The sequence below is a fragment of the Aotus nancymaae genome, unplaced genomic scaffold (assembly GCF_030222135.1).
Source record: "Aotus nancymaae isolate 86718 unplaced genomic scaffold, 86718_ANA_hifiasm-v0.15.2.pri h1tg000040l, whole genome shotgun sequence".
NCBI lineage: Eukaryota > Metazoa > Chordata > Mammalia > Primates > Aotidae > Aotus > Aotus nancymaae.
This window is the reverse complement of record NW_026988454.1, coordinates 69,991,696-70,010,224: the sequence shown is the minus strand read 5'-3', so window position 1 is coordinate 70,010,224 and position 18,529 is coordinate 69,991,696. Positions and strand designations below refer to the sequence as shown.

The window sequence follows — 18,529 nt, the reverse complement described above, 5'->3', positions numbered from 1 at the left end:
TACAAATATACAGTTTAATAGAAGAAATAAGACCTAGCATTAGATCGGTAGAGTGACTATAGTTTACAGTAATCTATTGTACATTTGAAAATAGCTAGAAAAGAATGATTTGAATGTTTCAAGCAAAAAGAAAAGACAGTTTTAAGGTAATAGATATCTCAAATACACTGATTTGGCCATTAAAAATTATGACTATATTAAATTATCACATGTACCCCCAAAATATGTACATTCCTTAGGCATTGATAAAATTTAAATAAATAAAATTGCTGAAAGATGAGTATTGATACATTGGCAAATGTTAAAAAAAATCACGTTTTTAAAATTAAATCAGCATGAACTAAATGCCACATAGCATAGTGAAGTTTGTTTTTGTTTTTTACTACTATAAAGTTTACTTCTATAAAGTTAGCCGAACTGCATAATCTAAGGGAACAGTTCCCGTAAGACTTCTCTCATTATCAGTAAACAAAATTGAATTCTCTTTATATTTCTCAAGTCAAAGATTAAAGATGCACAAATTAGTGTGGGGTTGTTGTTTTTGTTTGTTTGTTTTTGCCGTTTTAATTTTTTTATGGAAACTCATGCATTTGTTTAATTTGGCAAGTTTTTATTATTTTAATGTCAAATTTTCCTTTGACATACTGATTTGCAGTAAGTTGGCCATTTGGGGAATTGGTTGGGGGCAAATTGACTTGCACTGAATAGCTTAGTGGTTCTCAAATTCAAGTGGGCATGAGAGTCACCTGAAGGTGACTGTAGTAGGGCCCTGAGAATCTGTACTCAGATATGTTCCCAGGTGATGCTGATGTTGCTGGTCCAAGGGTTACACTTTGAGAACCACTGGAATATAGTGTGTGATACATGGCTGATATGGCTAGGCTTTGTGTCCCCATCCAAATCTCATCTTGAATTGTAATCCCCACAGTCCTTATAATCCCCACATGTCAGGGGAGAGACCGGGTGGAGAGTAGTTGGATCATGGGTCAGTTTCCCCCATGCTATTCTTATGATAGTGAGTGAGTTCTCAAAAGCTCTGATGGTTTTATAAAGGGCTCTTCCCCTCCTTCACTCGGCACTTCTTCTTCCTGATGCACTTCTTTTTCCTGATGCCTTGTAAAAAGGGTGCCTTGCTTCCCCTTTGCCTTCTGCCATTATTGTAAGTTTCCTGAGACCTCCCCAGCCATTCTGAACTGTGATTCAATTAAACCTCTTTTCTTTATAAATTACCTAGTCTCAGGCAGTTCTTTATAGCAGTATGAAAATGAACTAATACAATAGCAGATGAGAGGAATAGCTATTTCATTCAACTGAGGCAGAAAAAAGAGAAGTCAGGAGATGAGGCTTTTCATGTCCTGTTGGGCAGTATGTTTGGGATTGCTGCATATAACTTGGTAACAATGAGAATCCAGGACCAAGAGAAAGAGTTCAGTGAGCCGAAACATCATCACCTCAAAATGAGACTGTGTATTATATATAGAAGTACTATATATAGTGAGGAATGCCATCCTGTGTGTGTTGTTATTGTAACAGATTAGACATCGAAATGATTTGCAGTGGTTTGTGTGAATGAAGCTTTGTAGAAGCATTTCAAAAATCAAAATCAATTACTAATTTATAAAACTTTACTTCCCTGGTCTCTCTAGGATTTTGTCTTGCTCACTTGCTTTTAAAGTCTTGTAAGTATCTTTCTCTCTTTCCTTACCTCAGGCAATGTTCAGTCTTTGTATGGTGGAAAGTGGAGCTGATGAGGTTAATTTGCATGGTGTGACCAGCCTCGGCTTAAAGCAGGCTCTGGAGTTTGCATACACAGGACAGGTATGGTATTAAATGTGATCTGAAAGGTTTAATTTTTTTAACTACACCTAACTAAAGGAGATTATCCTTGGGGTATGAGATTTAGTTATTGTTCCTCTTACTCATTTTGATGTTAAAAATAAAATTCACATCACTTAATGTTATAACTAAAGTTATGGAAAGGTAAGTAAAGCAATTTGATTTTTAATATGATCTAATGAACACAGTATTTTAAACTTAACTCAGTGCTTGCTGGTGTGATTTTTTTGAATACCTTAAAGAACTATCATAAGGGAAAGGGTTTGCGAGATAACGGATTCTCATAGTTATCACTGAAGCTTAGTGACTCAATAATGGCTTTATTGTCTTAAAAACAAGACAAAAGAATTTAGAGCCACCAAAATTCATGTCCAACATCTTGGCATCATGTCCTCCACATATCTCAGGGTCAGAATTGAAGGCATTTAGATTAGTAGATTGTGATGGTTTGAAATCCTAATGCATTCATGACTAAAATTGTTATAGGATTTACAGGACATCAGAGGATATCCATTTACATTTGAAAACTACTCAAATAATTCAAATACAGACTGGATGTTTAGCTCCTCTTTTATAAATTTTTGTTCTTTAATACCGTTTTATCCAACTTGGATTCAGTATCTTCTATGCAAAAATGAGAGCATCTTCTCTTAAGAGGCTCACATCCTAATGAGAGAAAGAGAGGCAAATACATAATTGTAATTCCTCACTGATATTGTAGTTATAACAGAAGAAGAATACAAAACAGAGTGGGATAAGGGTGCATGTGGTCAAGTATGGGTACCAGTACAGAATTTTATAGAGAAGGTGGTATTTGGGTCTTGAAGAATGTGTGGGAGCTCATTTTTGTCTGAATTTTATTTTTGTTTCATTTTATTCTTAATTGGCAAATAATTGTATGTAGTTATGTGATGTAAATGTGATGTTCTGATATGTGTTTACAACGTGGAATGATTAAATTAGGCTAATTAACAAATATGTCACCTCACCTACTTATTTTTTTGTGGTGAAAACATTTAAAATGCATTCTTCTAGCAATGTTGAACTATACAATGCATTATTATTTATTATAGTTATCTTTCTGTGAAGCAGATCACTATAGCTTATTACTGCTGTCTAGCTGAAACTGTATACCCTTTGATCAGCATCTCTCCTTAGTCCATCCACCCCTGCTACAGTTTGGATGTTTGTCCCCTCCAAATCTCATGTTGAAATTTGATCCCCAGTGTTGGAGGTGGAGTCTGTAGGTAGATGTTTAGGTCATGTTGGTGGATTCTTCATGAATAGACTGATGTCCTCCCTCAGGGTGTGAGTGAGTTTTCACTATTAGTTCCTGTGAGAGCTAGTTATTAAAAAGAGCCTGGCACCTCCTTTCCACTCTCTTGCTTCCTCTCTCATTATATGATCTCTGCACATGCCAGCTCCCCTTCCCCTCTGCCATGAGTGGAAACAGCCTGAAACCCTTATCAGAAGCAGATGCTAAAGCCGTGTTTCTTGTTTAGCCTGCAGAATCATGAGCCAAATAAATATTTTTCTTATATAAATTACCAAATCTCAGGTATTCCCTTATAACAACACTAAATGAACTAAGAAAACCCCTCCCCTAGCCTTTGGTAACTGTCATTCTACTTGCTACTTTTATGAGTTCAACATTTTTAGATTCAGCATGTAAGTGAGATTATGAAGTATTTGTCTTTCTGCCTGGCTTATTTCACTTAACATAGTATCCTCAAGGTTCATTCATGTCATTGCAAATGACAGGATTTCTCCCCTTTTTAAAGCTAAATAGTAGTACATTGTCTATATATACCATCTTTTCTTTATTTATTCATCTGATGATGGACAAGCAGGTTGAGTTCATATCTTAGTTATTGTGAATAATGCTGCAGTGAACATGGGAATACAGATATCTCTATAGCATACTAATTTCAATTCCTTTGGCTATTACACAGAAGTGGGATTGCTGGTTCATATGTCAATTTTACTTTTTACGTTTTTGAAGAAATTCTATACTGTTTAACATAATGGCTATATTAATTTACATTCCCACCAACAGTACACAAGGGTTTCATTTTCTCCACACCCTCACCAATATTTGTTACTATTGTCTGTTTTATAGGAGTCATTCTAACAGGGGTGAGGTGATATCTTATCATGGTTTTAATTCACATTTCCCTGATGACTAATGATGATGAGCATTTTTTTTCATATACCTGTTGGCCATTTGTATGTATTCTTTTGAGAAGTGTCATTAGGTCATTTGCCAATTTTTTTGATTGGGTTATTTATTTTCTCATCTTCTTGTGATGGCTCTAGCCTTGTTCTTTGTGCACAAGATTGCTTTGAATATTCAAGGTCTCAATTGTGTTTTTTGTTTTGTTTTGTTTCTTGTCTAATTTCTCTGGCTAAAACTTCCAGTACTCTGTTGAATAGAAGTGGTCAAAATGGGCATGCCTGTTTTGTTTCTGATCTTAAAGAAAGATCTTTCAACTTTTTACTATTGAGTATGATGTTAACTCTGAGCTTTTCATATATGGCCTTTCTTGTATTGAGACACATTATTCCTATGCTTAACTTCTTGAGAGTTTTTATCATAGTAGGATGCTGAATTTTGTCAAATGCTTTTACTGGATCTATTGAGATGATCATATGGTTGTCATCCTTCATTCTTTGAATATGGTATATTACATTAATTTATTAATATTTGCATAGGTTGAATCATCATTGCATCTCAGGGATAAATCTCCCTTGATCATAGTGAATGATTATTTTAATCATTCACTGTGCTGTTGAGTGTGGTTTGTGAGTATTTTCTTGAGGAGCTTTGCATCCATGCTCATCATGGATATTGGCCTGGAATTTTTTTTTTCTTGTAGTGTCTTTGTCTGGCTTTGGTATCAGAATAATGCTAGTCTCATAAAATGAATTTGAAAGTATTCCTTCTTTAATATTTTGAAAGAGTTTTAAGAAAGATTAGTATTAGTTCTTCTTTAAATGTTTGGTAGAATTCTGCTGTGATGCTATAAGGTCCTAGATTTTTCTTTAATGGGAGATTTTTTTAAATAATATTGACATAATCTCCTTACTTGCTTTTGGTCTGTTCAGATTTTTTATTACTCTGATTCAGTCTTGCTAGGTTGTATGTTTCTAGGACTTCATCCATTTCTTCTAGATTATCTAATTTTTTGGTGTATAATTGTTCATAGCAGTCTATTATGATCTTTTGTATGTCTATAATATCTGTTGTAATATCTTCTCTTTCATTTCTGATTTTATCTATTTGAATCTTCTCCCTTTTTTCTTAGTATGGCAAAAGTTTTGTTGATTTTATCTCACTTTCATTGATCTTTTCTATTGTCTTTGTAGTCTTTATTTTTCACTAAATTTTCTTTAGAGGCTTATTAAAATATATGATATTACCTATTCTCTTTTCTGAGGTTAGTAGAGTTTAAGATATGTGTCTTAGAATAACTGAGGCAACTCTGGCAGCTAGAAGAAAATGGTAAGTATAAAGGAAACAAGCCATCAATCAAGTAGAAAGTATAACAGGAGAAAGAAAGGTGTTGGATCACAAACTCAGGATTAGCCCAGCCAAATTTCAAGCCTTAGAAAATTAAGGCAGCCATTATCATTCACAGAGTTGCCAAAATATATTCCTAGTGAGGTGAGTAAATCATGTATTTTGTGTTTTTTGGTTTACAGATGTGAAGCAAGATACCGTCTCTAAATTGTGTCTTATTATTTCTCTTTTTATACCTGAATTACATTTAGTCACACCTGCATTTGCCCATCTCCAGAGTAAGATTGAAAACCCAGAGCTCCTACTTCATAGGTGTGCCGTGGGGATGCAATAGTACATTTTTTATTTTTTATTTTTTTTGTAAAACTACCCAAGTAAATAATATCTGTACTTAGCTGTGCTAGCAACTAAATGGTTTAAGCATAGAGGTCTGTAAAGCATGTTTGAAGTATTAGGAAACTGAAGAGCAAAAATTCCTGGGAAGGCTGAGTTAAAATACACATGCGTATATATGTGGCTGCCTTATTGCTTGCTTGACTGCTTTGTGATTTCCTTCAGAATGGCTAAGTTGGATGTTGTGTGTGTACGTGTGTGTGTGTGTATTTCCTATCACACAAAGGGTCTGTGAAATGTTAACTGAAGTGAAGATAGCAGAAAGGGAGCTGACTTTTTGAAGGGGGCGACACCTACTTGGAAAGCAGAAAGATATTTGCTGAAGGGCAGCCATATCCCATTGCCCAGGAGTCATATGCCTCAGATGCTTAAATTCCACTTTTATGAGAAAAAGCCAAATGAGATGGAAATATATCTGGTGTAAGTGCCGAAAGAAAGAAAGGAAGGAAGGAAGGAAGGAAGGAAGGAAGGAAGGAAGGAAGGGAGGGAGGGAGGGAGGGAGGGAGGAGAAAAGAAAAGAAAGAAAAGAAAGAAAGGAAAGAAAGAAAAGCAAGTCCCAGGGCCAGACCTGAGGTTGTATTTATTCTGTCCAAACACCAGAGACTTATTCTGACTGCATCCACAGAGGAATATGACAGCCTGTGTCATATGGCAGTAATTCATCTGTTCAGATTGTGTGCTGAGGGGACAGGAAAGGGGCTGACATTTCCTGGAGCACCTTCTGAAAGAGCCAGGGACAGCACAGCACTAGGCCCTTTACATAAGCTGTTTAAGCATCTTTTTTTTTTATTTTTTTGAGATGGAGTCTCGCTCTGTCGCCAGGCTGGAGTGCAGTGGCATGATCTCGGCTCACTGCAACCTCCACCTCTGGGTTCAAGCAATTCTCCTGCCTCAGCCTCCCCAGTAGCTGCAATTACAGGTGCATGCCACCACACCCAGCTAATTTTTGTATTTTTAGTAGAGATGGGGTTTTACCATGTTGACCAGGATGGTCTCAATCTCTTGACCTCATGGGCCACCTGCATTAGCCTCCAGCTTTAAGGAATGCTGTGACCCCACTTGAAAGGTGACAAGCCCAGGGAGATGCAGTGAATTGACTAAGATCATTTTCTTATTTATTTCGGCCTAGTTAGTAAAACCCAGTCCTGCTAATTTCAAATCTGTTGTTCATTTTTTATTATACTCTGTCATTAAGAAAATATTAAGTTATATTTGTTAAACTTTGCTGAAGGAGGCAGAAAAGTGTTTGGGCATTTAGAGAGTACACTATTTTGGTGGCTTCCTCAACTTGAAAACTGTGCCTTTTCAAGTGAGTCCATGAGGGTTTGGACTTGTTCTCTTTATGTGCTAACACTTTGTTACAGAGTAGAAGTTGATACCTCTACAGTCTTTCTTGAACAACATCCAAGAAGGTTTGGTTTCTTAAACATCTTTAATTTGTAATAAATCTGTTTTCCCTTTGCGACATGGACACAGCTGACGGCAAAAAGAATGAAATTGTAGTTTACTTGGGATTGGTGCATAGCTGCTTTCTCTTACTATGGCATTGAAATTAACATTAAGCAAAGAGGTTGGAGCATAGGTATGTGAGTGAAAGCATAATTCTTCAGTTTCTTAACTGTTATTTACTGTTAGGGGCATTCACTGACATGTAGTCTTCAGCCATGATATGTATATAGATTTGTAAAAATTCAGGGCTAACATTGAGTGTATCTGCCTATAGCTATTTCTAACAGTTGATTATGTTTAGTCAGTTGTAATATGCATAGTATGAAATGTACGTATTTTGAGTGTCTGAACATTGTTGCTGTCTTGGAGAGAAATTGGAAGTATAGAGTGGGAGTGATGAATGAATACCTCTAACTGTAGCAAGATGTGTGTGTGTTCCTCCTACACATTGCTCTGAAGTATAGCCTTCTTAAAATTGGCCTACAGATTTCATCCAGGATATTTAAAAGTAAAAGCAAATTTTCCTCTTAATGCTAATACATATTCTGAGAATGCATGTATTCCCTATCAAGTAGCCAACAGGACTGCATAAGCACACACTCTGCCTTTGCACTAATGAGAAATATGCCCTTCCTCTGGGCACACCCTGCTTGGGATACTGCTTGAATAGAGCTTGGAATGCATTGCAGCCCTTGTGGGTGTCCTTGCACAGCCATACATGGAGGTCATTATTACAGCAGAACCAGCTATGGAGGGCATAAAGGCCAGGCTTCTCTTGCTCTGCAGGGCTTGTTTGGGGAGCCAGGTTGCAAGCAAATGGTGACATAAACTGACTATGGGCAGATGTGCCTTAGAGAGAAAAGGACAATGTGAATCTAAGAAAACACAAACCCCACTTGCTCTGGTGGGCAAGAGGGCTCATCTTGTTACCCTGGCTTCCCTTACTCTCCTCACTTTGAAACTCTGACCAAGTTTATGGTTCAGACCAGTCCTGAATAAAAGAGGCATGAGGAAGAAGGAGGGAAAATACTCTGATGGCAATGTTGCCTGGGAGATGGAGTCAGTCCAAACTAGACAAGAGGTCAGCCACCCAGGAGCAGGCAGGTGCTTTTAGAAAATCAAAAAACAAAAACCAAAAGAACCCAGCTGATAATGAAGAGGAGAAAACATCAAGACTTTTTATAAAAAGAAGACCCCTGTTTAGAAAGTGGAACTTCTAGCACCAAAGACGTTAGGAATAAGCCTCTAGAAATTTGAGTACCTTAAGACCCAAATGTAAGCAAATAGGACTGAGAATCACAGTAAAGTTTATTGTTTAACACTCTGGCTATGATGATGTCAAGGAAGATAGACTATATGCCAAGGACTGTGATACATACCTTACATGTAGTGGAGCAAGGGTTGAAACTGAGTTAGCTTCTTCTTACTTTCCAGAGAGCTATCCTCCTGTTCTATCCCTTGAAGACTAATGAAGAGATTGCAGAAACCCAGGGAGGAGAGAAACTCTGCACCAAATGATAGTGACATTTATAGTCCCCTTTACAATTCCCCACTTCCAGACACTGCTAACTCTGTCAGCTGTGAACCAATTATGTCGTATCTGTGCTTCTGAAGAGGGATGCCTTGGTATCTGTGTTCCCTTGCATTTCTCTTTATTATCCAATAACTCCAGCCCTTGGCTTCTCGAAATCATAGAAGAACTCATCTCTTGGAAGACATTCACCCTAAATACGTTTCTCTGACCTAGAGAATGCTTCAGTACAATCTTTACAAGGAAATATATAACCATTACTATTCGTAATTTGAAGCCTTTTGGAAATCAAGAAAACAATGATACTCTGTTAAGGGAAAAATTATTTTTAAAATATTCATTTAGTTAGCGGTCTCACATAGTAACTTTTTTTCTGATTGTCATTTGGTTCCCTAGTAAGTTCACATGTCTGTTTTATATAGAGTCCTAATAATCCAAGCACTGTGCATTACATTTTGATGATCATTAACACTGTATTCCCCACAGCAGAATACTTTTCTCTGGAGACCTGAGCATGAGGCCAGGCAGCAGAGTGACAGGAATGTTAATTGGATCTGCTTTCTCATGGACCATCCCTTCAGGGGCAGATGTGTCAATTTATATGGAGAAAGTCCCTATCAGATTTACTTATAAACATAACCCAGTTGAGCTAAATGGTAGCACATGGAAAAAACATGGGAGAAAATTTTTTAAATGTTTCTCTCAAGAGTAGTGTTAAGACAATTCAGTGGTTTAAATATTTTAGCTTCACAATTCTTTCTTTAGCTGGCAGTAACTACCTGGCAAGTAAAAGGCCCCTGAGGCACCTCCACTGTGCCCTGGGCTCTGGAGGGTATAGTGTGAAATCCACATTCTAAGGAAGAATATAGTAGCCCCCCTTATCTGCAAGGACTGTATTCCAAGACCCCAGTGGATGCCTGAAACCTCAGGTAAGTAACAAACCCTATATATGCTATGTTTTTTCTCCTGTACATACACACCTGTCATAAAATTTAGTTTATAAATTAGGCACAATAAGAGATTAACAATAATCACTAATAATGAAGTAGAACAATTATAATAATACAATAGCATCTATTTCTTATTTTACATAAAATAAACAGAAACACTAAGATACTGCAACAGTGATCTGATAACCCAGAGGGCTGCTAGGTTACTAACAGGCAGAGAGCATCTGCAGTGAGGATATGCTGGACAAAGGAATGATTCATGTCTTAGGTGGGACAGAGTGGGATGGTGGGAGATTGCATCATGCCACTCAGAATGGTGTATCATTTAAAACTTATGAATTGTTTATTTCTAGAATTTTCTGTTTAATATTTTTGGACTGCAGTTTACCATGGGTAACTGAAACCATAGAAAGTGAAACTGTTGATAATGGGGGGGACTACTTTATTTTGAATTTTGCAGAAAGTGACGCTTTTCTATGCCCAAGTCCATAACTGGAGTGTTGACATGGAAAGTTTGAGAAGTGTGAAACAAAAGAGGAAGTTTGAATTTCACCAGTGACTTTTGCTTTCTTGGATCTTTTGAAATTAGTTATTTGCCTTGGGGGAGATTTTTCTCTTTTATGAGTGCATTATTGAAACCAAAATATAAGCAGATTAGTCGGCTTCCTGTTTAGGGGTGAAATCATAAAATATGAACAACTTTGTTGGTCTCAAGATGTATTTCTCACAGAGAACAGCTGAGTCAAAGTCAAGTCATGTAGGAGGGCCTCCTACCTGTAGGGCAGGGTCAATTCTAAGTGACAGTCTCTGCTTCATGCCAGTCTGTTCTCCTTTATTAAATTTCTCTGTGATGTCCAGTCAGAATGTGCTCAGAGTATAGTTTGTGCCGCAAGAATTATAAAGCCATTAGTTCAGCAGATTCATGTCTAAAATGCCTCTGTGCAAAGAAGTTTAACTGTGGCCACTCTTCTCAGATCAGCTTTCCAATTCAGTATGTTTTAATTTTTGAAATATGTACTCTTGTTTTACCCAAATAATTTACAAGTTTATGTCTTAACTATCTTGCAGTCACTTGTCAGAAATACAATGCCTACCCCCACGACACAAAATCTGATTTGGATGTTGAGACTGATAATGCCACACACCTCAACAGAATGTGAAAAGGTTTATTCTTCACATAATGTAGCTTTCTGCTTAGGGTGGCTTCTAAGCAGGTGCAAAAATGGCTTGAGGGGGCACCGAGGTATGGCTGGCTTTGGCTTTTGTATTTGGGCAGGGGCAAGGGCTCTCCCTGCAGGGAGGGCTGGTGTGTTTTAGAGAGAGTTTTCAGGCTTTTTTATATCTTTGCCCAGATGTAGGCCAAGCAGGGAAATAGGGAAGGGCCGGGCTTGAAAGCCGTCAGGAGTGAAATAACAAAAATGCGGGTAGACTCTATTACGTTAGTCTAGCATTCTACTTGAGTAATAGTCACATTTCGGGCACATGTATTTTCCTTTGGGACATTATTGAACCCAGTTGCCTGATGAAAACACAGTGTGAGCTGGGTGTGGTGGCTCATGCCTATAATCCCAGCACTTTGGGAGGCCAAGGTGAGCAGATCACCTGAGGTCAGGAGTTCGAGACCAGCCTGGCCAACATGGCGAAACCTTGTCTCTACTAAAAATACAAAAATTAGCCAGGTGTGATGGTGGGCATCATAATCCCAGCTACTCAGGAGGTTGAGGCAGGAGAATCACTTGAACCCAGGAGGCAGAGGCTGCAGTGATCCAAGAACCTGCCACTGCACTCTAGCTGGGGCAACAAGAGTGAAACTCCATCTCAAAAAAAAAAAAAAAAGAAAAAGAAAAGAAAACCCACATGTGTTTGAACAATATTCTTGCAGCATTTATAATCTTTTCTGGCACCAGTTCTGTGCCGAGGAACCCGCTGTGGGCTACGGTGCCTGAGGTCATATGTACAGATCATGCACACTGGTAACACTGTGAGGGTCTCCAGATATCTTAGATATTTTTAGATGACAGGGATGAGTGTGGCCTCTTCTGTGGTTTAACCCCATCTTCATTGTGTAAAAATCTATTCAAATGATCTGGATTTGTTGTTCTTTCCTCCACTCTCCTTCCAAGTCTCAGTATCTCCCACCCTACCCCACTGCCAGTATTGGGAATAGAAAAAAATATATTTCCTTTTTGCTCTTGATAATGGTTTTATTGTCATGGGTGGGGCAACAAACAATCTTTCTCTGACATTCTCCAAAGTAAAAATGGTGAGTATCCAGTAACTCCAAACAGTAGATCAACCTTCCTAGTTAACAAAGTGGGTTTTGCACTTCTGTGCACTTGTTTCTTCTGAATGTTTCCACAGAAACTTCCATTGTTACACATTTTGTAATTCGTGGTGTTCATCTGAGGTTTTTCCTTTGCCATGGTGGGTAAACAGCACAGAAGTAATTACAACTTGGTTTCGTCTTGATCATGGGAATTTCTGAGTGTTGACTGCACTCTCAATCATTTCCTAAAGAAATTTCTATCCTTCCTTTAGGTGCTTCCTCAAATCATCTTAGTGGAGGGAGATTAATCATTTCTGTAGTGGGGAGACTTGGTTAGTTCCTTAAATTTCACAAGATATCAGCCTATTGATGGATTTTTTAAGTTCATGAACTTTTTCTCTTATTCAGAACAAAAGAACAATCAAAGGATTCTCAGAAGATATGCAGTCTATTCATCTGGTTTGGTGGTTCTCAACCTCAACTCTCAGTCCTTAATATAAAAAGGCCAAGTTTACTATCCTAAAATGAAATTTCAGGACAATATAATCTACTTGCACAAATTACTCTAAGCATCAATAGAATTCCCTAACCATTTATAAAAGAACAAACAAAAGAAAAGAAGTTTTGTTTAAATTCCTTTGTATTTCAGTATGTACATGCTGGGGTACAACCCTTCCAAAAGACATGGTGGAATAATCACCTGTCTGCACCTGTAGGGAGAATCACCATGATCGGGGCAGCAGATACAGATGCAGGCACAGACTGCTGAATGATTGTTGTATTGGCAACTCAGATACCACAAGGGCAGATCCTGGGTGGCATGTATCATGATTTTCCAAAATAATGAACAACTCTTGGTATTATAAAATTCCAAACAAAACAAAGTAACAGTCTTCTTTTGGTTTTTATGGTGATAGCATTCCTGGAAAAGCCAGTGTATTTTGACACAGAACAGCAAAGAATGCGTTTATATGTAAAACAGAGTTAGGTCCGGGGCTTCAATCTGTATAAACAAGATTTTCACTTCTGTGCACACCCAGCAGGGCATTGCATCATGCAGGCTGTAGGTCAGTCCTTGTGGTGGTGACTGCCCTGCGTATTGCCTGGCATCTAGCCTCCCGGCCACTGCCCAATAAAGGCCAGTGTTGCCTACCCTCCTGAGATGACCAGAAATGTCCATGCAAATTTTCACATTTTCCTGAGAAGGTAGTATTGACTCCATTGAGAAGGACTTCTCAAATATCTTAAATTATATACCTAGATCAAACAGAAAACTAAATGTCTGGGTCTTAAATAATCTCTTTATTAACCTTCACTTTTTATGCAGTGTTCTAAAAAATATACTTTTGATAGTTATTATTAGAAGTATCATCAAGCAAATCATTCAATAACCCTCTTAATGTCTGCAGGGAAATTTTCATTACATCTCAGGGTCTGAGAAGCTAGAATTCTCCTTAGTATTTTCACCTTTTAATCTTGCATTAGGTTATATTTCTTTTTCCATTTTGATGCTAGGAAGCATAGAGCCACATTTGTGGCCCACTTATAATAGTTATGAGGATGAATAAAACACACACACACACACACGCACACACACACACAAATACACACCCTCTCCTGACCTCATATTACTTTGTTTCCTCTTTTCTCTTGCTTTGAGTTGTTTTGTTTTTGAGATGGAGTCTCGTTCTGTTGCCAGACTGGAGTGCAGTGGTGCAATCTCAGCTTACTGCAACCTTCACCTCCTGGGTTCAAGCAATTCTCCTGCCTCAGCCTCCTGAGTAGCTGGGACTACAGGCGCGTGTTGCCACACCCAGCTGATTTTTGTATTTTTAGTAGAGATGGGATTTCACTATGTTGGCAAGGATGGTCTCGATCTCTTGACCTCGTGATTCACCTGCCTTGGTCTCCCTAACTGCTGGGATTACAGGCATGAGCCACTGCGTCCAGCCTTGAGTTATTTTTATTCTTAATATTTAAATGCTTGTATTAAATCCTCAGATCCTTTTTGAAATGAGGCCGATAGAATAATAAGTATATAGACTGAATAAAAATATTTGAGACCTCTCTCTGAACGTTTTTGGAATACCAGAGGGATCTGAGTATTAGTTGCAGGCATGAATAAAGTGATGCTACAGCCCATTAGTTCTGCCTATGAAAATGAAGTGCTTCCAGATTCCCAAGCTTCTCCATAAATAAATCCTTCCACACACTTCCTAAATGTTTTCTGTCCTTGTTTCAGCACTAAAAATAAGGGTACTGCAAATTCTATAAAAAGAAACTACTTTTTTATCGTTGAAAATGAAAAAATATGACCCAAAATTTTATCAAATTATTAATAAGAATAAAAGTAAAACATATTTTCACCCAAACTCTCACTTACTTACATATTATATGTTATCTTTCTGCTTTCTTGAATGCTTATTTTCTTCGGATGCCCATATGTCTATGTGATTTTATAAAGATTTTGTGATTATAATTTACTTCAACTTCTTTTCTGGAATTAGATAAGGTATTAGTATGTTTGTTTTTTTATTTATATACTATGTATTTTATTTATATACTATGCATTTGCATGCATAATATAAATTTACTATAATACTATGCATTTTATTTCTATAATATGCATTTTTTATTTATATACTATGCATTCATACATAGATGTTTTGTAGTCTGTGCATATACTATACATAGACTACACAGTATATGCATAGACTACAAAACACCTTACTGTAGTCTTTTCTTTCACTTTTCCTTAAAGATTCTTAATAAGGAATTCTTTTTTCCTTTAAGTAGAATTCTTGAGCCCTCTGCTGGAAGCATTCAGTATTTGCATGAAGCAGCAGTATATGGGAGTTTTACAATTCTAACTATAAGTTTTTTAAAAGGAAAACAACTTGATAGCAAAAATATATGGTCATTGTAATATCGGGATAACTAATTTGCTAAACAGTACTTTTAAGAAGATTTATATTGGAATTATATATTCCATTTGAGTAAAACAATGATGAGAACATTCAAATATTAGATACGCTAAGTTAATTTGTGAATATTTTATTTTTGTGTATTGCATAAAAACAATCCATTTACATTTTATTCTCAAATTGAGATTTATTAATTCAGCAAATACTTAATGAGCACCTACTATGTGCTAAGGACTTACTAGGTGTTAGGGATGCATTGATGAGAAAATGCATATTAATGCTTTCTCACAGTAGGTCAAACTGTGATTGGAAATGCCAGATCAACACACCATTGCATTTTTAAGAAACAGATTAGCAGGGAATCTGAATTATTTGCACATATAGCATAGAAAAATACCTGAGTATGTTTGACGCTTCAAAAGTTATGCTAATTCAGATAGGAGAAAGGATAATTGAGTTGTAGTACTTTTTCGAGCACTGCCTAAAAAATAAGAGAGTAATTTGCATTATACTTTGCAGGAAACAAAAAAATAGCCATTTATTCTATGGTAATTGAATAGATAGATATAGCACCTTAAAAACTAATGATAGCTATTCAGCTCTATGTATCATATATCTGTCAAAGTAGGAACAACTTGGCACAGCCCAAAAAATAAAGCCACAGATATAAGAGGGAATAAAACTTGATCCAGCCTATGGTATCTTTGGAGAATTATTGATTGAATCCAACTGTAAGAATCAATTCTGCTGATTGTCACTGGAGAAAGTCACTGTTTTCACTTCAAATCCATGACTCCAAATCTCCGACAGATACCCAATGCCAGCAATGTTAATCTGTTTCCTTAGTAAATTTGCTTTTTTCTTCTTCTTGATGAGTTTCTCCCTCTCTTTTTAAAGATGTCCCCCTCACTAATGCACCTCCAATATACACATCAAAAGGAAAAGTCACTGTCCATTGGGAAAACAAGCAGACAGGAAGATCTTCATCTTCTTACCATCAAATTCTCAACCCTCCCTGTTTCTGAACTTATTCTGGGTATTCCCCTCTTTTACAATGGGAACACTATCCCTGAAGTGTCAGAGACTAATCTCCCCACGTAGGATCTGGATCCACTCCCTCCTTCTCTGCCCAGTATCACTCCTGTCATCCTGTTGCTGTCTCTTCTGTCATCAGTTGTTTCTCCTCTACTGCATAATTTCCACAGCATAGAAACACTCTCTATTGCTCAAAATCCCTTTCTTGCCAGGCGCAGTGGCTTACACATGTAATCCCAGCACTTTGGGAGGCCAACATGGGTGGATCACTTGAGGCCAGGTGTTCAAAACCAGTCTGGCCAACATGGTGAAACTCTGTCTCTACTAAAAGTACAAAAAATAGCCGGGCATGTTGGTATACGCCTGTACTCCCAGCTACTCAGGAGGTTGAGGTGGGAGAATCACTTGAACTCGGGAGGCAGAGGTTGGAGTGAGCAGAGATTGCGCCACTGCACCCCAGCTGGGCGACAGAGTGAGACCCTGTCTCAAAAAAAAAAAAAATCCCTTTTGTATTTCTGTATTCCCCTTGAGCTAGTATTTCTTTCTCTGCTTCTTCTCACATAGCAGAGCTCATGAAAAGTGTTATATAAAGTTACTTTTCCTCATATTCACTCATTTATCACTCACTTTTCCACTTCAAATCTGGAGGCTTTCCTCTTCATCATTCTGCTAAAACTGTTCTTGACACTCACAAATATTGCCAAATCTGATTAAATACTGTCATATGTGATGTCACAGCTTCATGCAACCTAGCCAGCCTGCCTATTCTCTCTTGGTCTTTGAGACACGGCTCACTGTGGTCTTTTATTCTGTGCCACCACCAGCCTTCCCATCACTCCTTCCCAGGTGGCTTTGCTTGCTCCTCTCACCTCTTCAGGCTTCAGATCCTTCCTGCTTCAGAACCCTTCTGTTTAATTCAACTAGCTTCCTTGGTGATGTCCTTTAGACCCAAGTTATTTGGTATGGACAAATAACCTGCTATTATCTTATGCTATTGACTCCCAGCCCCCACCTATAGTCTAGATCAAGGATCAGCAAACTTTTTTGTGAGGGGCCAGATAGAAATAATTCAGGCCATATAAAGTTTCTGTTATGACCAGGTGCAATGGCTCATGCCCATAGTCTCAGCACTTTGGGAGGCCAAGGCAGGAGGATCGCTTGAGCCCAGGAGCCTGAGACCAGCCTGGGCAACATAGTGAGACCCTGTCTCTATTTTAAAAAATAAATCAGGTTTATTTTGCAACTACTCAACTTAGCTGTTGTAGCATGAAAACTGCCAGAGATAAATATGTAAATGAATAAGCATACCTATGTTCTAATAAAACTCTTATTTATACTAAAATTTGAATTTCATATAATTTTCATGTATCACAACATGTTATTCATCTTTTGGGTTTTGAGGACTGTTTTAAAAAGTTAGAACTATTCTTAGAAGTTAGTACCTCCAAAATTAAATGAGTATAAATCTAACAATATATGTACAAAAAAATGCAGTTTTTCTATATGAGCATCTTTTTATATGCTTATTTGCCACCTATCTTCTTTGGTGAGGTGTCTGCTCAGGTCTTTTGCCCACCATTTAAAATATCATATTGTTCTTTTTTTATTGTTGAGTGTTAAGAGTCTGGGATATTTTTGATAACACTCCTTTATCAAATGTATCTTTTGCAAATATTTTCTCCCAGCCAATGGCTTGTCTTCTCAATCTCCTAATAGTGTATTTTATGGAGCAGAAGCTTTTAATTTTAATAGAGTCCAAGTTATCAATTATGTCTTTCATGGACCATGTTTTTGGTGCTGTATCTAAAAAGTCATTGCCATACCCAAAGTTATCTAGGTCTTCCTCTGTGTTACCTTGTAGAAGTTTTCTAGTTTTGCATTTTACATCTAAGTCTGCAATCCATTTTGAGTTTATTTTTTTGAAGGGTTTGAGAGTTGTGTCTAGATTCATTTTTTTGTATGTAAGTGTCCAATTGATCCAACCCCATTCTTGAAAAGACTATCTTTTATCCATTATTATATTATCTATAATATTATCTATGCTCCTTCATTGACCATATTTATATGAGTTTGTTTCTGAGCTCTCTTTTCTGTTCCATTGATCTGTTTCTCTCTTCTTTTGCCAATGTCACACTGTCTTGATATAATGGTAGTTTTTTTAGTAAGTCTTCAAGGCAGGTATTGTCAGTCCTCCAAATTTGTTCTTCAATATTGGATGGGCTATTCTGAGTCTTTTGCTTCTTCATATAAGCTTTAGAATCTGTTTGTTAATACACAAAAAATAACTTTGTGGGTTTTGAATGAGATTACATTGAATCTACAAATTCATATAGAGTCTTTTTATCCACAAACATGGACCATCTTTCTATTTATTTAGTTTTTCTTTGATTGATCTCACCAGAGTTTTATAGTTTTCCTCATACAGATAAGTGCTAAGTCCCATGGCCAAATGCCCTGATTGCCTACCCAATATTCATTTCCTCTTTTCTCTTTATATAGAACTCTAATTTGATTTGGGACAATGGTGCATTTTGTCATAAAAATTTAATTTCCTAGGCGCTTTTATAGCTATGTGTAACAACCCAGCCAATGAGATGTAAATGGGAGTCTTTGTAAGTGTTTGTA

The 18,529-nt window shown here is 37.2% G+C and overlaps 1 protein-coding gene across 7 annotated transcripts in view; it reads left to right on the top strand.

Moving 5' to 3' along the window:
- KLHL32 (kelch like family member 32) overlaps positions 1-18,529 on the top strand; it is a 203,039-nt gene that overhangs the window by 103,383 nt on the left and 81,127 nt on the right. For all 7 annotated transcript variants that reach the window (XM_012444267.3, XM_012444269.3, XM_012444271.3 and 4 more), the window contains one exon: positions 1,711-1,818. In XM_012444267.3, coding sequence (XP_012299690.1) covers positions 1,711-1,818 — 108 coding nt within the window. The remainder of the gene's footprint in view (positions 1-1,710; positions 1,819-18,529) is intronic.